General features: G+C 50.8%; 1 protein-coding gene across 1 annotated transcript; it reads left to right on the top strand.

The window, feature by feature from the left end:
- The first annotated feature begins 2,681 nt into the window (after positions 1 to 2,681).
- Positions 2,682 to 18,150, top strand: MSL1 (MSL complex subunit 1). Its single transcript, XM_006114275.2, has 8 exons — positions 2,682 to 3,706; positions 7,279 to 7,502; positions 9,693 to 10,063; positions 12,706 to 12,770; positions 13,276 to 13,343; positions 14,327 to 14,451; positions 14,586 to 14,658; positions 15,524 to 18,150. The coding sequence occupies exons 1-8, from the start codon at positions 3,059 to 3,061 to the stop codon at positions 15,612 to 15,614; spliced, it is 1,665 nt and encodes a 554-aa protein (XP_006114337.2). The 5' UTR covers positions 2,682 to 3,058; the 3' UTR covers positions 15,615 to 18,150.
- Positions 18,151 to 19,607: the final 1,457 nt, after the last annotated feature.

Genomic DNA, 19,607 nt, shown 5'->3' with positions numbered 1-19,607 from the left:
GCCTTAGGTTCCCCACCCCTGCCACAGAGTACACTGCAATCCACGGCTAATAAACGTTTCATTGCACATTAGTTATTCCTACTTGGGACCAAGATGAAGTTAGACTAGACTGATGAACCATTGTGTCTTCATCCCAATCAATCCTCCCTTGTTACAAAATCGCAGAGGGGTCGCAGTGTTAGTCTGTAACTTTAAGAACGAGCAGCCCCGTGGCACCTTAAAGCCCAAGCAAAATATATAGACTCGTGAGCTTTTGTGGGCAAAACCCACCTCATTGGACAAATCAGATCCAATTCATCTGATAAGTGGTTTTGCCCACAAAAGCTTCTATGTATTTTCCTTGGTCTCTGAGGTGCCACAGGATCATCGCTTGTTACAGTACGGCAAAAAAGAGAGAGGGGGCAGAGGGCTTGCCCGGAATAGGCCACCATACCAATTTCCTCCCCTGTGATCCAGAATCCAAACCCCACTCTACAGAAGTGTGTTCCCCTCTGCACATCTCCTCTGTCTCTTGCATCTTCTGGGGCCTTCACCTGTCACATGTTATAGAGTTGGAATACACAAAGGCACATTCCCCTTTTGAAAGAGGCCATTGCCCTAAAAGCATGTTTTATCTGTTGTTTCAACTAATACTTTACCCTAGAAAATGAGTAGCATTGGATGCAGCCTGTCCCATAAAGTTTGGTGTCAGCTCTGTGCTTTCAAAGCCAACATGCTAGGTCTGCTGATCAGGACAGCTTTTAAGGGCAAAAATAACATGAGACCATAAAATCCAAGATCCGTTTGCACAGCTTGGATCTTAAAGATCCCATGTGGAACCCTCCCCGAGAGGAGGGTTTTCCCTCCATAAGTCCTGGCCAAAATTTCTCCCCAGCTCCTCCAGGGTTGTGGCATATACCAGTTGGAATCTGCCCAAAGGCAGCTGCATTTCAATGGTTCTATACAGCTATGGTCTGCAAAGGGATCCCTTTAGTCTGAAAGCACAGAGCAGCTGAAATGGTTATTGTTTCTAAGGCCCCTGATGCTCAAAGGGTTCTGGACTGACGGCAAGCTTGTGACCAAGCTGGGGTCACCATGCACCACGAATGCTAGCCAGGCTACTTCTCAGGAACACGGGAAAGGGAAAATGTTTTATTTGGCCAGACCCCGATTGCATGACCGAAATGAAATGCAGAGTGTGTTCTGCCCACATGGTACAGAGTTCTGCCCCTCCATATAGGGGCAGCACCCAGGATACCAGGCCTCACCGCCTGGCCTCCCTGGGCTAACCCACCCCCAAGAAAGGGGCCGTAACCTGACCCAAGACAAGCACAGCCCAAGTAGGGGATTGCCCCGTCCTATCCTCAGACAAGCCCTTAGCTCCTTTAACCCTCCTCCCCACCTACCTTTCCATGCCTCTGGCTTCCTTTACTTGCCTCCTCCCCTCATTTACCCCCACCCCTCACTTGCCCCTCTCCTGCATCTTCTACCTCTTCCCCACTCTGCTGTGTACCCCTGCCCCTCCCCATGTATCCCGCCCCCTTCCCATACAGGCCCCTGTACCCCTCCACGTCCCTTCTGCTCCCCATGTACCACCTGCCCCTTCCCAGGTCACCCCTCATGTACCCTGCAGCCCTCCCCGTGTATCCCACCCCCTTCTCCTGTGCCGCTCATGTACCCCACACCCATTCCCATCCCTCCTGCTCCCCAAGTGTCCCCATGTACCCCCTGCCCCTCCCCATACAGCCCCCTTCCTAGGTCCCCCCCCATGTACCCTGCAGCCCTCCCCGTATATCCCACCCCCTTCTCCTGTGCCGCTCATGTACCCCACACCCATTCCCATCCCTCCTGCTCCCCAAGTGTCCCCATGTACCCCCTGCCCCTCCCCATACAGCCCCCTTCCTAGGTCCCCCCCCATGTACCCTGCAGCCCTCCCCCATCCATTCTGCAACTCACGTACCCCACCCCTCTCCTTACAGCCCCCTGCTGATCCCCACGTGCCCCCTGTAACCCCTCCCCGTACCCCCCCATGGATCCCCCCACGCACCCCGCCGGCCCTTGCAACCCCCTCCCCTGTGCCCCCCCGTGCACCCCGCCCCACGTGCCCCCTGCCCCCGCCCCCCGGCGCATGCGCCGAGCTCCAAGCGGGGGGGAGGCCGGTTTAAAGGCACCGAGCGGCGGCGGCGGGGCCCGAGCGGCGGCACCGAGCGAGCCGGGGCGGGAGGCGGGGCCGCGAGCGGGGCCCGGAGCAGGAGCGAGGCCGCGGCCGCCCCGCGCGCGCCGCCCCCCCCCTCCCCCACCCCGTCCCCGCGCGCCGCCGAGAGCCGGAGGGAAAATGGAGGCGCTGGGCGGCCGCTGAGACCGGGCCGCGAGGGGCCGCCCCGCCGGCAGGGGGCGCCCGAGGGGAGCCAGCCCGGGGGGGGGGGAGCCAGCTCAGCAGGGGGAGGGGCGCCCGAGGGGGGGGGTTCCGAGGCGAGGGGATCGGGGGGGAACCAGCCGCGGGGGGGGGGGGGGGGGCTTGCGAGGCGAGGGGACCCCGGGGGGAGCCAGCCCGGGGGCGGGTCTCCGGGGGGGGGCAGCTCAGCAGGGGGAGGGGCGCCCGGGGGGGGGGTTCGAGGCGAGGGGACCCCGGGGGGAGCCAGCCCGGGGGCGGGTCTCCGGGGGGGGGGCAGCTCAGCAGGGGGAGGGGCGCCCGGGGGGGGTTCGAGGCGAGGGGACCCCGGGGGAGCCAGCCGGGGGGGGTGTCTGGGGAAGCCGGGGGGGGGGATCTCGCTTCCCCTAAAAGGGGCCGGGGGAGCCGCGCTCCGCCCCGCAGGGAGCGGGGGCTCCGAGGAGGGCGCGGGCAGACCCCGCCGCCACCCGCCGCAGGGGCGCCCCCGCCCGACGGGGCCCGCTCCGCCCCTCCCCTCCGCTGCCGGGGATGCGCCCGCCGCAGGCAGCCCGCTAGCCCCGCCGCATGGCCCGCGCCCTGCGCCCGGCCCCGCGCCCCGGCTCCCCGCCTGCCCATGGCGCCGGGCGGTAGCGGCCGGGGCCTCGTCCCGCAGCTGGCCCGGGCGGGGAGCGGCGCGGCGGCCGCGCCATGACCATGAGATCCACCGTCTTCAAGGCGGCCGCGGCCACGGCGCTCAACGCGGACAGGCTGGACTACGAGAGGCCGGGGCTGGCGCTGGAGCCGGGCCCGGAGGAGGAGCCGGACGGGGAGGCCGCCCCGCTCCACCGCCAGCCGCCCCGCAAGCCCAAGGAGCCGCCCCCGCTGGGGGGACACAAGGGCCGCGGCGGGGGCAGCGGCGGCGGGGGCAGCAGCGTGCCGGCGGCGGCCGGGGCGCCCGGGCAGCAGGAGGAGAGCTGGGGCGGCCTGGTGCCCCTGCCCTGCCCGCCGGCCAGCACCAAGCAGGCCGGCGTGGGGGATGCCAGCAGCAGGCCCAAGTACCAGGCGGTGCTGCCCGGACACACCGCCTCCCAGGTGGCGGCGAAGGACAAGGGCTGCCCGGCCGCGGCCAGCGCGCCGCCCCCGGCCACCGGCGAGCCGGCTCCCGCCGCGGCCTCGGAGAGCAAGTGGAAGAGCGGCGTGCGGAGGAGCCCCATGGGGGCCGGCGGGGGCTCCTCGAACCAGGCGGCCTGCCTCAAGCAGATCCTCCTGCTCCAGCTGGACCTCATCGAGCAGCAGCAGCAGCAGCTGCAGGCCAAGGAGAAGGAGATCGAGGAGCTCAAGGCCGAGAGGGACACGGTACGCGAAGGGTTAACGGGGGAGGGGGGCGGCCCAGCAGCAGCAGCCCAGGGGTTAATGGCCAGGGTGGGAGGGACCCGGCACCCCAGGGGTTACTGGTTAAGAGGAGCCTTGTAACGAAAGGGTTAATGGGGCAAGGGGGGGCCCGGGAGGCAAGGGGTTAATGGGCAAGGGGGGGCCCAGGAGGCAAGGGGTTAATGGGCAAGGTGGGGCCCGGGAGGCAGGGGGTTAATGGGAAAGGGGGGGCCAGGAGGCAGGGGGTTAATGGGCCAGGGTGGGAGGGACCCGGCACCCCAGGGGTTACTGGTTAAGAGGAGCCTTGTAACGAAAGGGTTAATTGGGCAAGGTGGGGCCCAGGAGGCAGGGGGTTAATGGGGAGGGGGGTAGGAGGCAGGGGGTTAATGGGAAGGAGGGGGCCAGGAGGCAGGGGGTTAATGGGCAAGAGCTCAGTAACGAAGGGGTTAATGGCAAAGGGCGGGGCAGGAGACCTGGGGTCAGTGGGCGAAGGGGAGGGACCTGGCACTCCAGGAGTTAATGGGCAGTGGGGGGGGGGAGGAAAGCTGCTAGGAACTGTCAATGGGTGGGGGAGGGGCCGGTAACCCCAGGGTTCCTGGGCCGGTGGCACTGTGAGCAAGGGCAGAGGGACAGGGGAAGGGTTAATGGGCCAGCCCAGTTGCCGTAGGACTGAGATTAGAACAAGCCCCGGCAAGGGAAGGGTTAATTTAAAGGAGCCAGCCAGGGCTTATGATTTGGTTAAGGCTGGAGCCATGTGGTGTGTGAAGGGTTAAATTAAAGGGGCCTGGCTTGGGAGGAGGATGGAGGTAGTAGGAGCCATCTGGGTGGCAGGGCAGGCGGGCACAGCGGGCCCTTTAACTACTGCCGTTTAATTACTACAAATGGATAACACACTCCCCCCTTCCCAGAGCAAATTCTTTCCCTCCTCTTTGCTCCTCTCCAGGGAGCCTCCTACTCCCCACCCCCTTTTGCTATAATGAGACCAGCATCAGTTCCTCCTCCTCCTCCTCCAAATGTTTCACACGTACTGTGGCACTGCACAGAAACAACAACTTGGCCAGCGTCCAGACTAGGACACTGTTGGCCCGCTTTGCTGACAGTAGGCCAGGCTTTCCTTGCAGAGCTGCACTACTGCAGAGCTTGCTCCTTGCTCAGAGGCATGCGGGTGAGGGAAGGTTCACAGTGAAGCAGTGATGCCCCCCCCCCCCCCCCATATACCTTGGAAACATTCATAGAGGTCCGGGGGATACAGATTTGGAAAGACCCAGCAGATCAGAACCAAATGAATATTTGTTTTAAATAACTCCTGCTTACAGCCATCCCATTTAGTTGAGATTTCTCAGTGCAGGTCCAGGAATCGTCCTTCATTCCCTGGCTTCTCCACAGCCTGCATTAATTCTCCCCGTGCCTATAATTGCCCCTCTCCCCCAGGCGGGGGTGTGTGTGTGGGGGGTGTGTGTGTGTGTGTGTGTGTGTGGTTTTTTGTGAAAATCTTCAAGTGGTTGCACAGCTGATGAGTGGAGGGTTAGTTTCCTTTACTTTCCAAAGCAATGACAGGAGCCAGCAGGCAGCATTTTACTAGCATATGCTGCCTGCAAGGTGGGTTGGGATCTGAGGTGCAAGGCACTGTCAAAACATGGTGTTGAGCTGAGTGAAGTTAACCAACATGGAGGCAGCAGCTGCTGTATTGCAGTCAAAGGGGGTGATGGGAGTTTTGACACGTGGGATTCTTTTGTGAGGGTTTAAAAAAAAAATCACGGAAATACACACCAGTCATGTGTGGTATGTCTGTGAGTCAAACACATACTGGTCCTTCCTGCTGTTGGCAAATATCGAATTGATTCCAGAGTCTGTGTCCCCTACCTGCAGTATCTAGCCAAAGCAGGGAGTGAACTAAGGATAGGCCAGGATTTGTTTCCTGTATTGCAATGCAGCTGATGAAAACTTGAAGGAGGAGAAGCTTTAAATTAATTTTCTTGGTGCATTGAGTCCATATGGTTAAATTCTGTGGAGCTATGTGAAGGTTAAAGCTATGTGGCATTTTCGTGTCCCCCCCCCCCCCATCTCCTTGATTTGATACTGCTTATGGGTTTGTCATTTAATGCACCTAGGTGAAGAAGCAGATCTATGCAATGCACTGCATTTGCAAACATAGATCTGTCTGAATTTATAAATCCCTACTATCTTTTAATCAGGACCTTTTATTTTATTTTTAAAATTTATTTTAAATTGATGTTCTTTGTACTAGGACTGTAAAATTCCGTTTAATCAGTTAACTGGTCAAACAATATGTTTAACCAGTTAAATGGGGGCGGGGAGGGGGCTGTTTCAGCCCCTGCTGGTTAACCATTCACTTTGTACCCCATTACAAATGACATGGCCTAGCTGAATTTGGAGGTGATGCACAAAACTTGAGAGCATCTAAAACGGTGCCGTTTCTGTCCATTGGAACGCCTCGTAGACGTTTGTTCCTTTCTTGGGTCTTCAAATTGGTGATGGTTGGGAAAGGAGAGGAAGCAGAAAGTCAAACTACAAGTGAATATTTCATGTAGTTTTGAAGGCAAAAATGTGGTTGTTTTGGAAGAGTGATGTCCAGATCTCTTGTGGGTAAACAGAAAGGGTAAACATTTCAAACGTGCCCAGTTCCAATTGAAAATAATAGGCTTAAGGCTCTAGAGCAGGGCTGGAGAACCTTCAGGCCGTGGGTTAGATCTGGTCCCCTGCTTTGTGTGATCCAGCCCATAGCAAATCTCTGTACCATAGACCGGAAACTCCGAGCCTCGGTGCCCCTGTGTGGGGTTAGAGCGTGAGCGCTGATACCCTGAGCCCATTCCCACTGCAGGTGAGTTGAGTGAGGTTCCTTTTCTTGTGTGTGGCCCCCAGCTGACTTTTTTTTTTTTTTTTTTTTTGGGTCAGTGGCCCCTGACAGAAGGTTCCCCACCCCTGCTGTAGAATTACTTGGGGGGAGGGCTTCTGAAAATTATTCTCCTAAACGCTTTCTATTTGTAAAGGTGTCAATTATTAGAACACTGTTTCTTTGGCACTTTTCCCCATGTCGACTGTCCCCTGACTTCTCTCTGTAATTTTGGGAGGGGAGTTGAATTCTATAAACCAAATTGTACCCTGCCTTAGTGAGTCTGAAATAGGAAATCAACCTGAGGCGGTAACTTTCACTCTAAAGTGAGGGGTGCAGTAGCCTCTGGATTTCCAACTTTATTACAGGGAACATTTCTCATTCCTCACTCCCCACCCATCTTCGCAGCGTCTAGAGTGGAGGGTCATACTGGTCATCTTCCCTGAAACCTGTGTTGAGAAAACCACAGGGGTACAGCCTGAAATTAAGAGTGTCTGTGATTTCTTCTTCCCTGTGATGTCTTGTTATGTTAAATTTGAATAAAGATTGTAACTAGGGCTCAGAGGTGGCGGGCTGCAAGGCGGAAATACCAGGCCAGGTGTGGTGTGAGGGAAATAAGTTGGGATGTCTCTATTTGTGTCATTCTTCTCTGATGAAAGCATGCCAACTAAACCCTAAGTGTCGGCCTTCATCCCTCTCTCAGCTCCTAGCTCGGATTGAGCGCATGGAAAGGAGGATGCAGCTGGTGAAGAAGGATAACGAGAGAGAGAAACACAGGATTTTTCAAGGTTATGAAACAGATGAGAAGGCTGAATCAGAAGCCTCTGAGAAACTACAAATTGAATGCCAGCAGGATCTCTTGGAGGCTTCCCAGCCCTTGCCTCCAAAACACTTCTCGTATGGAAGAAATGGAAAGGGACATAAAAGGTACAGAACCTCTTCACAGCCTTATTTTTCAATGGGGCCTGTGTGTGTGTATATCCGCATTGGCTGTCAGTCACGTGACGTGTATAAAAGATCATCATAGCTAACAACTTTAATACTGTTTCTCCCCCACTAACTCCAGCGTTTCATTTAACTTTTTGACTGGCAGATACTAAGAAGCCTGACAAATGAGACACCTGCCTCGTTGAGTCAAGTGTCCCCACTTGGTGCCTCAGTTTCCCCATCTGTAGAATGGGGAATAACGATCCCAACCTCCTTTGTCATGTGCTGCGAGATCTATTGCTGAGAAGTGCTAGATAAGAGGGAGGTGTTAACAACATACATGTTCAAATACCAAGCATCAAGTCCCGTTCTTATTAAATGCAGAACAAAGAATGTGCCTCAAATTCGTAAGATATTCGGGGATAACTTAACACAGCCTGCTTGTGGGTTTGCTACTCTGTGTTGTCTGAGTAAAGTTAGCTTGAAATAAAAGGCATTCTTCCATCCAGAGGATATGGCAGACAGTGAGTTGCCTTCTTTACCAAGTGGGTTGCCCCATTTATTTATTTTTTTAATCCAAGAGGTTTGTAACTTTGCGTGACAAGAATTTTTTGAGTCACTTCTTGCTTCTCATTTGTGTCCCCCAAAACGCCCTTCTACTGGAACCACAAAAATCTGTGTCTTTTTCCCCCTTTCTAAAACCTACCTACTGCTAAGTAATGCTTCTTGTTCTCCCCTTTCCCAACTTGTTAACTCTGTGCATTTGACAGGATAGTTTATGTTCTTAATGGGCTATTTCACCTGTTTCACACCCATCCAGTGAAGTGGACTGTGCCCACCAGAGCTCATGATACTAATACGGTAAAATCTCGAGTATAATGCACACCTATATATAATGCACACCTGCCTTTTAAACCTCAGAATTCTTGAATGAACTAAACTCTTATCTACAATGCACACCCCCATTATACTAAAGATTTTACGGTATCCTATTTGCCCCCGTATTCCTCCTGCTAATTCTTCTAACACCATATAAGCAACTCCAAAGCACAACAAATCTACAAAGTCATATTAGGAAGCTCCTCATAACTGCAAACACAAACTGAGCTCGCACCAGCCGGTGCCGCACCCCCCCCTCTGCCCCCCGGCCCAGCTCGTGCCTACCGAGGGTGAGTTTAAAACTAAAAAAAAAAAAAAAAAACCTATAGATAATGCGCACCCTGCCTTTGATGCTAAAAAAAAAACGGGGGAAAAGTGCGCATTATACTTGAGATTTTATGGTATATAAAATTGTTAGTCTGTAAGGTGCCCCACTCCTTGTTTTTAAAGTTACAGGCTAACATGGCTACCCCTCTGAGTTTAAATATGAGTCTGTGCAAATGTAGTATGTGTTCATTTTTGGACTGATCATCACCACAGTATTTTAGTGCCTAAGGGGGAATTGAGGCACAGAGGTTAAGTGATTTGCCCAAGGTTGCACAGCATTTCAGAGCCTGGAATAGGCACTAGACCACAGTGTCTCATCACTCCTGTTGCTGTTCCCCAGGTCTCGTGAGAGAGCTTGAAATTAAGGCTGGCGCAGGCAGGTGTGTGTGGGGAGAAGGCATGTGTTCGTTGTTGAAGGGTCCATAAAAAATCCTTCTAATTATCAAGGGGCTTGGGAATTGCCCCACCCCCTTATTTTTTAGGACCTTTTTTTTTTTTTTTTAGGGGTGCTGTCTCAAATGGATCAGTGACCTGCTCACAAGTTGGGCATGTCCCTTGAATCCGTGTCGGGCAGCGTGTTGATAGCAGTCATTATTGCAGATCTTTCCCAGTTACCCATGTCTCTGGAATCTGGGTTGCTTTATTGCATCGCACTCTATAAAGGGCTATGGTTGGAAGATCCCAGCTTGTGTAGCAAGCTCTGCCATGCCAGAGTGAAAGCAGAAGCCCCAGGGAGCACAATACACTAGTCTTCTGGAAATAAAACTCCCCACCCTTTGGTCGCCCCTCTTACAAACTGGGCTGCCTGATCTCTGCAAAGGGCCATATGTTTAGACAACTCCAATGTTAATTATATGACCATGGGACAACTGGCATTCGCTTTATGGCACGCAGCATAAAAACACAGAGGCTGGGGAAAGGAGTAGGCTGCTCTTGCGGTAGGCTAGCCGAATACACTGCTAAACTCTCTCCCTTCTCTAACAGGAAGTCGGCGTTTGGAAGCGCAGAGAGGAAAACGCCCGTTAAAAAGCTGGTGTCTGAATTTTCAAAAGTCAAGAGTAAAACTCTGAAGCACTCTCCACTGAAAGAGGAGCCAAGTAGCTCTTTATCGGAAACTGTTTGCAAACGTGAACTGAGGAGTCAAGAGACTCCAGAAAAAGCCAGATCGCTAGTGGACACTCCCTTAAAACCATCCACCCCCTTGAAAAGCCCCAGTGATAAAAGATTCCCCAGCGAGACGGAAGACCTGCCGTACCTTTCAACCACCGAAATGTACTTGTGTCGTTGGCATCAACCTCCCCCATCCCCGTTGCCGTTACGAGAGCCCTCTCCAAAGAAGGAGGAGACTGTAGCAAGTAAGGGATTAAAACAAACTCGCTTGTAGCTGGGTAGGGGTCAGGCTGACCCACGTTCTCGCCACTTGAAGTGTAACCCTCCTACTGGACAGATGCTCAGCAAACATGGAAATAGGTGGAATGGCCAGGAAGCAGTGCGCTATCGTTCCCTGCTTGCTGGAGGTGTCTGCTAGCAGCTGTGGAAGGAGATCTAAAGCCACAAAGACAGAGGTTTTCATAGCACTTACATGATCCTGTGAAGGCAAAGTGTATCTCGGGATGTGGGTTGCCCCTGGTTTTGTTTAAAAAAAAAAAAAACACACTGTTTCAGCTCGGAGACCTGGAATGTCACAATTATGTAAAGGGGGCTTGCTCTGGCCTTGTCTGTACTGGGATTTCTTCCTAAAAAGCTTCCCCCACGTGTCCGGCTCCAGTGGTGAAAGCTACAGCAGGAATGCTGGTGGGCGTAAGGGATTGATCACTGCTGGCATCTTAATTGTCATGTCTTCAAGGCCCGCTCTGAGCAGCGTAGACCAATGCAATGGCAGCGGTCCGAGCCTTGGTTTGCATTAGGGCTCACGCCACTGGCACTGAATGTGGTAGGAGGCTTTTGGGAGGAATGGCGAGTGCAAACAACGCCTCTGGCTGCCAGGGGCAAGGTGAATGCCTGTTTTCCTTCACTAGCACACACCAGGCCACGCTGTCAATCAACACATCCGGTTACTGCCTCTTCAGGGCCTGACGGGCGGAAGGAATCCGCCACATGATCCCTGGTCCAGAAGCCAGTTAGGAGTGTAAGGTGAACTCCCATGTGCCCCTGCTCAACACCGTCCCAGCCTGCTTTGCTCTTGGCCCAGTGAGGTGCATGGATTGGCAATGTTTGTGAGTGGGCATCTGCTCTTGTCCCATGATGTGGGTGGGGGGAGTTTTCTAAGGTATTCTGCCTTGACCCTGTCACCCCCCCCCCCCCCCTACACACATGCACCGTGTGCCTCTCTGCCCTCCCATCACTTCAGATCTCGTCTCCTTGGTAACGGTTCAGGAACCTGTCTCCTGCCTGCTGGTGGGTCAGTTGGCCAGTGCTGAACCAGACAGTCGCACAAGCTGGATTAGAGAGCAAACCAGGAGTCTAGTCTGCGGTTGGCACGGGCAGTAGTTGCTTGCCAAGTGCACCAGCAACTTCTCTGTTCTGAACCAAGAAGTAACCAGATCACGTCTCACTAGCTGGTGTCTGCAGGGATTCCTTTCAGTGCACAGATGTCACACAGCACAAGTTGACCATCCATGCTTTGAACGCGCCCTGTGCCGAGGCAGTCCCAGGACTATTGTGTGCTGACCTACAAGGCAGAGTTGATTTTGAACCAAGCCAGCTCGTGGGGCTGCCTTCTAACCCTCTGTGTCATGCCAGCTTCCAGTCCCATTTCAGTGAAGTTGGGAGCAGCTTGCTGCTCGTTGCTGAGAAGTTCTCTCTTGGCTGTGCCGTGATGGTGTGGCTTGTCACTGATGTGACTTCTCAGCAGAATCACGCAGCTTGTGTAAATCTGGACAACGTAGGGGATTTGTAGGCCTCCAACTAATCCCTTCTCCTTACAGATCTCCTGCCTCTAAATCTTGTTGAGTGTCTTGCAGCCAAAGACTGGGTTAGTTTTTGCAAATACTACATGATCCCAAGGTGGAGGTCTGTTTTAATGGTCTCCTGGCAAAGCGGCAAAGATTGTGGGGGCGTGTCTTGGGCAGGGCTGGTTCCTGATTCTGCATCAGGCTTGGAATGGGTCACGGCGTAAATATGCTTCCAGCAAACAAACTGAAAATCCACTTGCCCCATTTTCTTTCTTACCTGCCGATTTCCGCGTCCAGGTGTCACGGCTCCCTAGCAAACAACAAGCTGCTTGGATGGTCAGATAAGTCTGCTATGTAAAGAGAAGGGGAGGGGGTCTCCATGAACAATGGCCTGGTTTCGTGCTTGGATGTGAAAAACACAAACCCTAATAAACGTGCATTGCCTGACATGGAGGGCTAGAGTGAGGCCCACTGAGCACACAGCCTCAATTCCTGTCTCCTCTAAACACGGCTCCTCTCTGATCCTGTTAAACAGTGACCGCTTTCAAACAAGTGCTGTTCTGGTTTTTCTCACCTTCCGTATTTATGATGCTTGGGGGCTCACATGTAAAAGAGGAACAGACTTGGTACTAAATTGTGTTTGCAACTCCAGTCTAAGCATGTTTGTTGTACCAAAACAATTCCGACTTTTAATACAGTAGTTTGGTTTTCCCTTAAACGTGAACTGTTTCCAAATCCTTGATCGCTGGGGTCTGACATGTTATGCCCAGAGAGGGCTGCATAAATCACATTTACAAATGATGAGTACGTTACAGGCTAAGATTTCTTTTAATGAAATGTTTCCTTGCAGTGGCGAAGCAGAGTTGCCATTTTTAGTAGGTTGGCTGATGGTGAGTTGCTCTTTTTGTAGCACTGCATCTGTGCAAAACAAAGAGCCATGTTTTTCTAGTGGCTACAGCAAAGTGCTGGGAGTCAGGACTCTGGGTTCTGTTCCCCGCTCTGGGAGAATGTGAGATCTAGGTGAAATTCTGTGGCCTGTGATACACGTCAGGTTGGAATGGATGGTCCCTTGTGGCAAGTGTTAACTCTGTTTCTTTCCACAGTTCCTTCTTGGAGGGACCATGTCGTAGAGCCCCTGAGAGACTCCAGCCCTTCAGACCTCTTGGAGGTACATGGTCCAATCAGTGGCTTTGGGGAAGGAGACTATGGAGAACAAACCACTGTGGGCCTGCGTGTGGACAGTGTGCAGATGTAACAAAAATACCCGTTTTTACCATTGACACAGTGGTGTGTTTTAAAGCTTGAACTTCCAGCATGCATCTGTGGGGCCGTTATTATGGTTTGATCAATAGTTTTCGTTGCTGGGCCAAGAATCTTTTCCATTGGCATGAGCAGTCCTTGCCTACCCGATTATTAAATATCGTTAAAGCTTTGGAAACTCTTGACGATTGTTAAACTTTGCTGTAGTTTAATTGCTGTAGCCTTACAACGGGATGTGGCTCTAGAGAGGTGACGCATTGACTCCACCAGAGAACCTAGAGGTGGATTTTGTATCTTCCTCTGGATGTTTGTTACAATTCCTGACACTCTGCGACCCTTCCCTGCAGTGCTGAGGGCACAAACGTGCCCAGCTGTGGGGAGCAGAGGGCTAACTTCTGCTCTTATCTTCCCAGAATCTAGACGACAGCGTATTTGCCAAAAGGCACGCGAAGCTGGAGCTGGATGAGAAGAGAAGGAAAAGGTAACAGCAAACGTTCTCTCAGCCTGAATATCACGAAAGCGGCTCTAAAAATGAGCTGGACTCAGATGTGCTTTCGCAAGAGAAGAGGCAGGAGGCCTGGTATTAGAAGTTTATGCAGCTTTTTGTCCTAATTCTTGGGGTGTGTGTCTTATTTTACATGCCCTGCCTTCTCTGTTCAGTTCAGTCACCTGTTCAGGGAAGAGCCCAAGAATGAACCTAGAATTGAGAGACTTGTGACGTTTGGTCTGTTGAGCTTATCAAAGAGATGGTTGAGAGATGAGGGTTGAACATGGTCTCCATGCTCCCCCTGATGTCAGAGGGGCTTGTAATCTAGGGGACAGAGGCAGAATTGGGATCCAGTGCTTGGAATTTGAAGTTAGGAACAAAAATTTAAATTGGGAACGAGCTGCAGGTTTTTCAGAGAAACTTTCCAGGGGATGTTGGTGAATTCTCCAACACTTTACATCAAGGCGGGGTGTGTTTCTCAAAGAGGCTGCTGTTATTGAGCTTAATGCAGGAATTGCTGCGTGAAATACTCCAGCACCTCCTGGCCTTTTCATCTGTGAACTCTCTGTGTGTTTGTAATGACAACCCTAAGCAATGGAGGATCATGGATAGTGGGGTGAGCTAGACCTATTAGGTCATCTAAGTATCCCCCTGCCAGTATATTGATTCTTCCCTGTACTGTGCACAGAAGTCATCATGGCCATTCCCTGTTCATGCACCAGCATCTATGTCAAAAGGTCTCCTGCATGGATCTGAGAAGAGAAGAGAAGTGCGTGCGTGTGTGCGTGCGTGCGCTCTCCATTATCTCACCTCTAGAATAGAGAGGGTGGCTACTGATGGAGCTGATACCTAATCACAAGGCTCGCTTATTGAAAGTTAGTTGAAGTCCTCTGAGCACCACGGATGGCTGGCCATGTAGAAGTACCTAGAATTGTTTACCAAATACGGATTTTTAACTGTCTCGGCTTGTTTTCCAGGTGGGATATTCAGAGGATCAGGGAACAAAGAATTCTACAGCGACTGCAGCTCAGAATGTATAAAAAGAAAGGAATCCAGGAATCTGAGCCTGAAGTTACCTCATTTTTCCCTGAGCCAGATGATGGTGAGTTTTGTCGGACAGGTGTGGGGGGGAGCAGTTGCTCTAAATCAGCCATTCTGTAACTATAACCTAGCCATGCATACAAATAACTGGTGCAGCTCCCTAACGTTCTTCCTTTGTGTCTTTTCTCTTGCTAGTTGAAAGCTTGCTGATTACCCCCTACTTGCCAGTTGTAGCATTTGGCCGACCATTACCAAAACTAACCCCACAGTAAGTATTTCTTGCTTGTGAATTTCAGACAAGGCCCTGAATCCTCAAAGGCAGCCGCATCCTGCTTTTGGAAGTGGCACGTACAAGAGCCCTGAAACTTGTTCACTAGCTGAGTGTTACTGATTTGGATGTGTAATCAGCTTAGGTGGAGTGATACCTCAGTGGCTAACCACCTGTAGCAGCATGCTACGGATGTGGCCATGTCAGCACAGAACTCGCACCTCCACGTAAAAGTTTGTCATTCTCTTCCCCCGCCCCATGACTCTTCCCCCCCAGTGGCTGGCCTAGAGCACCATTAAACATGGAAGACGCTGTCAGTTCCCACTCTATGCAGAAGGAGGGTAGATATGCGTGCTGGAGGCGAGGGCCGGAAGGAAATCTTGTAGATATAGATGCTCAGGTTCCCAGGCCCTTTCACCTGAGAGCTACAAAACTGCTCTGATGTTTCATAATCAACAGTGCAGAATCAAACACCACAGAGGAAAAGGACTGCCGTGGCTGGCTGCAGTACATCTGTATGGACTAGCAATAGCAAGGCAGCCGCTTTGGTCATGGGGCCTAGTGGGTTCAGCATGCAACAGGCTAGTCCTGTGAGATTTGCACCCTTCTCTCACGGGAAAGGCTCATGGCCTGGAGTGTAGCGCACTGGACAGGGTGATGTTGGGAAACTTGCTGTACTTTTCTGGGCTTCCCTTTGTGAGGTGCTTGGAGATGGACTGATGGAAAATCTAATTATAATTAATTATCTAATACCATTTGGGGGTTGCGAGCAGCAATTCAGCTACCGGGTTTCATTCGAAACAAGCCTCCCATTCTGGACGGGGTGTTTCCATTGTGGCTTAAGGCCCTTTTGTCCGTTTGACAGGAACTTTGAGCTGCCGTGGCTGGATGAACGGAGCCGCTGTCGGCTGGAGATGCAGAAGAAGCAGACGCCTCACCGAACGTGCAGAAAGTAGCCGCTCGGGCAGTGTTGCGATGGGCGTAGCGCGCCATTGGCAACGGGCAGCGAGGAACTGTTTTATTCAGTCCTGTGAATCTTTACCCTTATGGACATTCTTACTCCTTGACGGTTTTCTCCACGCCTCTGTATCTTTCCCATCATTCTGGTTTTTTTGTCACAAAATTCTTTACCTGGCTGACTAACTGTGGTTTATTTATTTCTCCCCCCTCCTGCTTTTCTTACCATCAAGTTCTCAAGCTTTATGCTGGAGCAGCAGTGCTGGAAGCTCAGGCCGTCTGCCTAAACTTCATCAGCTGCTGTGGCCACTGCAGCTCATAAGAGGCCTTGTGACGGTTGAGAAGCCTAAAAACAGGCCTGCCTTGATACCTGTCCCGCCTGCGAGCCTGCCTGGGCGTTGGCTCAGCACAGGGTGCGCATCACTTTTCTGAAGCTGACGTTTATTTTCTCAGACATGCAGCTGAGAGCTCCGAGCGAGGGAAACCAGCAGGCCAAACCTTGCCTGGCAAGAACTTGCAGATGGGACCAGCAGGCAAGCTTATCACGCTGTCACTTTGAAGTTCTGTGGTGTAAAGAACCTACCTACGAGGAGTGTAAAGTCAGCTGCATTTTCCTCTTGCCTGGCAGGTCAGGCTGCCAGTACGGTGCCTGTGTTGTGCTAGATAGGTGATTTGGTTTTAAATAAATGAGTGAACCTAACTTTATGAATACCCACTTCCCTGAGAGAGGCTGGCAGAGGGTCCTGAATGTGCTGTGTCTCGCCAAGCATGACTGGAGTGAACGCTGCATCCCATTGTTGCCATGAGACACACCTGGTTAGTTAACCTGGGTCAGAAATCAACTCTCTGCACTTTTCTGTAGCGAGACTCTCCTTGCGCCATGGCCAGTGCGTAAACACTTCTCCAGATGAGCCTATTTGCCAGCTGCTCTGCCGGGTTCTAGACCAACTGGCTATAGGGGGTGGGAAACGTTTTTGATGGTGAAAACAGAATTCGAGACGCACAATGGTGATTTGTTTTCCTTTCAGTGTTTTAAGGACAGCAGTGGCTGGCAACTCGCGTATCTTGTCAGACGCTTGGATTGGCTAGAGAAAATTAGAGTGGTCCCTATGCTTTAGCTCTAGTAATTTGCTTCCTTTACGAAATGAGCCTTCATTGTTGTTCTACACTAGTGGTGATACCAAATGCTCTGGGGCAGGATTCTCCATCACCTTTCAGACTTAACAGCAGAATGGAGTCAAGGCAGATGGCCGGGGAATGTTTGGCTGCTACAGAGAGCATGCCTGTTACTCTCGTGCACAAGGCTTGCTTGTCAGATTGCTCCACCGTTCTTGTCCTACCTCTGACATGTGTGCGGCTGGGGGAGGAGCTAACGTCATTTCTGAAAATGTTCGTGGGCCAGGGAAGAAATGTTCCATTCTGATTGTTCCTTTGGAGTTGTTAGTGTTGTCTAAGGCCAGCAATCTTCTCTCCCTGCTTTGGTTCAAATGGCTATAAATAGTAATGCACAAATACAAAATGTGGCGTTTTTTTCCCTCCTTTTCCCTGTGAACTGGGATGTATTCTTATGCAATTTGGGAGAGAGGTTGATTCTTACAACACGGCAGTGGGCCGTGCTAGGGTTCCTGTAGGAATGGTGTTTGAAAGACGGTCTGAAATCTACATGAAAGGGGCAAATCTTTTGAGACATGGACCCTGGTACCACATAGCCTGAAACATTAGGGCTATGCACTGCGCTTTTTTTTTTTTTTTTTTTTTAAATAAGGCTGTTCTTGAGTGTCCTGCTTTCGCATGATAGCGTGTGTTCTTAATGGATTTCTGTGCAATTAGGAGCCAACATGTTAAATGGGCAAATATTAAGCTTGAGCCTTGTTTTCTTTCCTTGATGTTGTCTCTTTCAGGTCTGCATCAGGTGGGTTTTGCATTCTGGTTATACCCTGCATTCGTGGCTTTTCAGGGGTCAGAACACTTACGTCCCAGTGACAGCTAGCTCTGAGAGGTATCTGCTGGTAGCTGCTTGACCTCAGACTAAAGTCCCAGTGGTCCTGATTTCCCAGGGCACACCTGGTTTTTAAACTCCAGACAGGCAGCCATGTTTTATAAAAATGATCTTTCATAGATATCTATCCAGCAGTCGTTAGCTACAGATGGGGTGTGTGGGCAGGGAGTAGGTTGGAGGGAAAGTACCAAGTTAAATTTTCAGTGAGTGTTGGCATGGGAAAAAGTCTTATTTCTCCCAATATGGGGTGCAACACTGTGAAACTCAATCTGCAATGGAAGGCCCTGCAATTCCCTATTAGAACCGTTCTTTGGTTTAAAACCTTGCTTTCTTTAACCAAGTTTAAGCTAGTGTAAAAAAAAAAAAATCTTAAATACAATTAAAAGCTTGTCTGTATTCTTCAGCCTTGTTTTATGGCCATTTGACACCTAGTTGTCTGTAATGCATACTTTTGATACCATTTCTAATGTAAAATTGGTCGTCTTGTAAATATCTTATAAAAAACGTTCAGTTGTAAATAAACTTGTGGCTGTTAATTTTTTGAATTTCTGCTTCAGTTTGTTAGAATTAACAGTGTTACTGGGGAGTATTAAACAATTCTGCTTGTATGTTTAAAAAATTTAAACAAATCGAGATTTTTTTTTTTACAATAAAATAGAAAAAAAACCACGTACATGTTGTTGTCATGTTTGTCTCAAACCCTTTGCATATGTCTTGTTTAGAAACGTTCTCTCAGCCAATAAAAATATAGCTTGCTTCTCTCTTGCATGCTTGGTGCTGTCCATAGGAATGGTGTTACCAGCGTTAGAATTTTTAACCAGCTGCCATAGCTTGCTTAGAACTCTGAACTGGAAGAACAGTCTACCCTTAATGCCTTGTGTCTGTCTCTCTCAAAAAAACCAAAACAAAACTACATTTTAAGGTTCTTCAGTCTGAATAGCTGAAACCCTAACCAGCCAGCACTCAATTCCATAGCTAAATATGTGGGAGCCACTATTCAAATGTATTTTAAAGAAACACTTAATATTTCCCAAGACTGTTTTTCTGACTCCAATTTGCTCTGAAAGGCTTCTCAGAGAGTCTGTTTTGGCTCTTTAAAAACGTCAATGCAGATCGTTCCTGGGTCTGGGTCAGTGTGCGGCAAGTGCTGAAGGCCTGTTGCCAAATGCTTGCTTAATAAATTCTGTAGGGAGCAATAATGCTGGAGCCACACGAAGGTGCTTGCTCCTAGTTCATTTTTTTTGTTGCTTTCTTTACAAATCTTTAAGCGAGTGGGTGGATGAAAAGGAAAAGTCACTGCTGCTCATAGATAACAGTTGAGAGAAGGGCGTACCTCGGGAGCTGAAATACTAAATGCAGGAAGAAATAGATGAACCTATTGTGGAATGTATAGAGAATCACCTTACTTTACATAAAGAGAACAAGTGTGTTGGGTAGATAACCGTGCAAGGATGGATGTGTGGTCAATGCACCTCTGTCTTGTTCCAGTGATGGCAAGCAACATGATTTGTCTTCAGAGGGAGGTGAAGTGTTGTGCCAGTCACTTCACCTCTCTGTGCTTGTGTATGATGTGGATATGACATTGACTCCCATTTATCCTTGAGGCTTCGGGTCTTAGGGTAGTAGCCAAACTCCCTGGCTGTGTCTACACGGGCAAGTTATTCCGGAAAATCAGCCACTTTTCCGGAAAAACTTGCCAGCTGTCTACACTGGCCACTTGAATTTCTAGAAGAGCACTGACGATCTAATGTAAAATCATCAGTGCTTTTCCGGAAAAACTATGCTGCTCCTGTTCGGGCAAAAGTCTTTTTCCAGAAAACTGTTCTGGAAAAGGGCCAGTGTAGACAGCACAGTAGTGTTTTCCGCAAAAAAGCCCCAATTGCGAAAATGATGATCGGGGCTTTTTTGCGGAAAAGCGCGTCTAGATTGGCCACGGACACTTTTCCGGCAAAAGTGCTTTTCCAGAAAAGCGTCCTGCCAATCTAGACGTGCT

The sequence above is a fragment of the Pelodiscus sinensis genome, chromosome 29, assembly GCF_049634645.1.
Source record: "Pelodiscus sinensis isolate JC-2024 chromosome 29, ASM4963464v1, whole genome shotgun sequence".
NCBI classification, from domain to species: domain Eukaryota; kingdom Metazoa; phylum Chordata; order Testudines; family Trionychidae; genus Pelodiscus; species Pelodiscus sinensis.
This window is presented reverse-complemented; position numbering and strand designations above follow the sequence as displayed.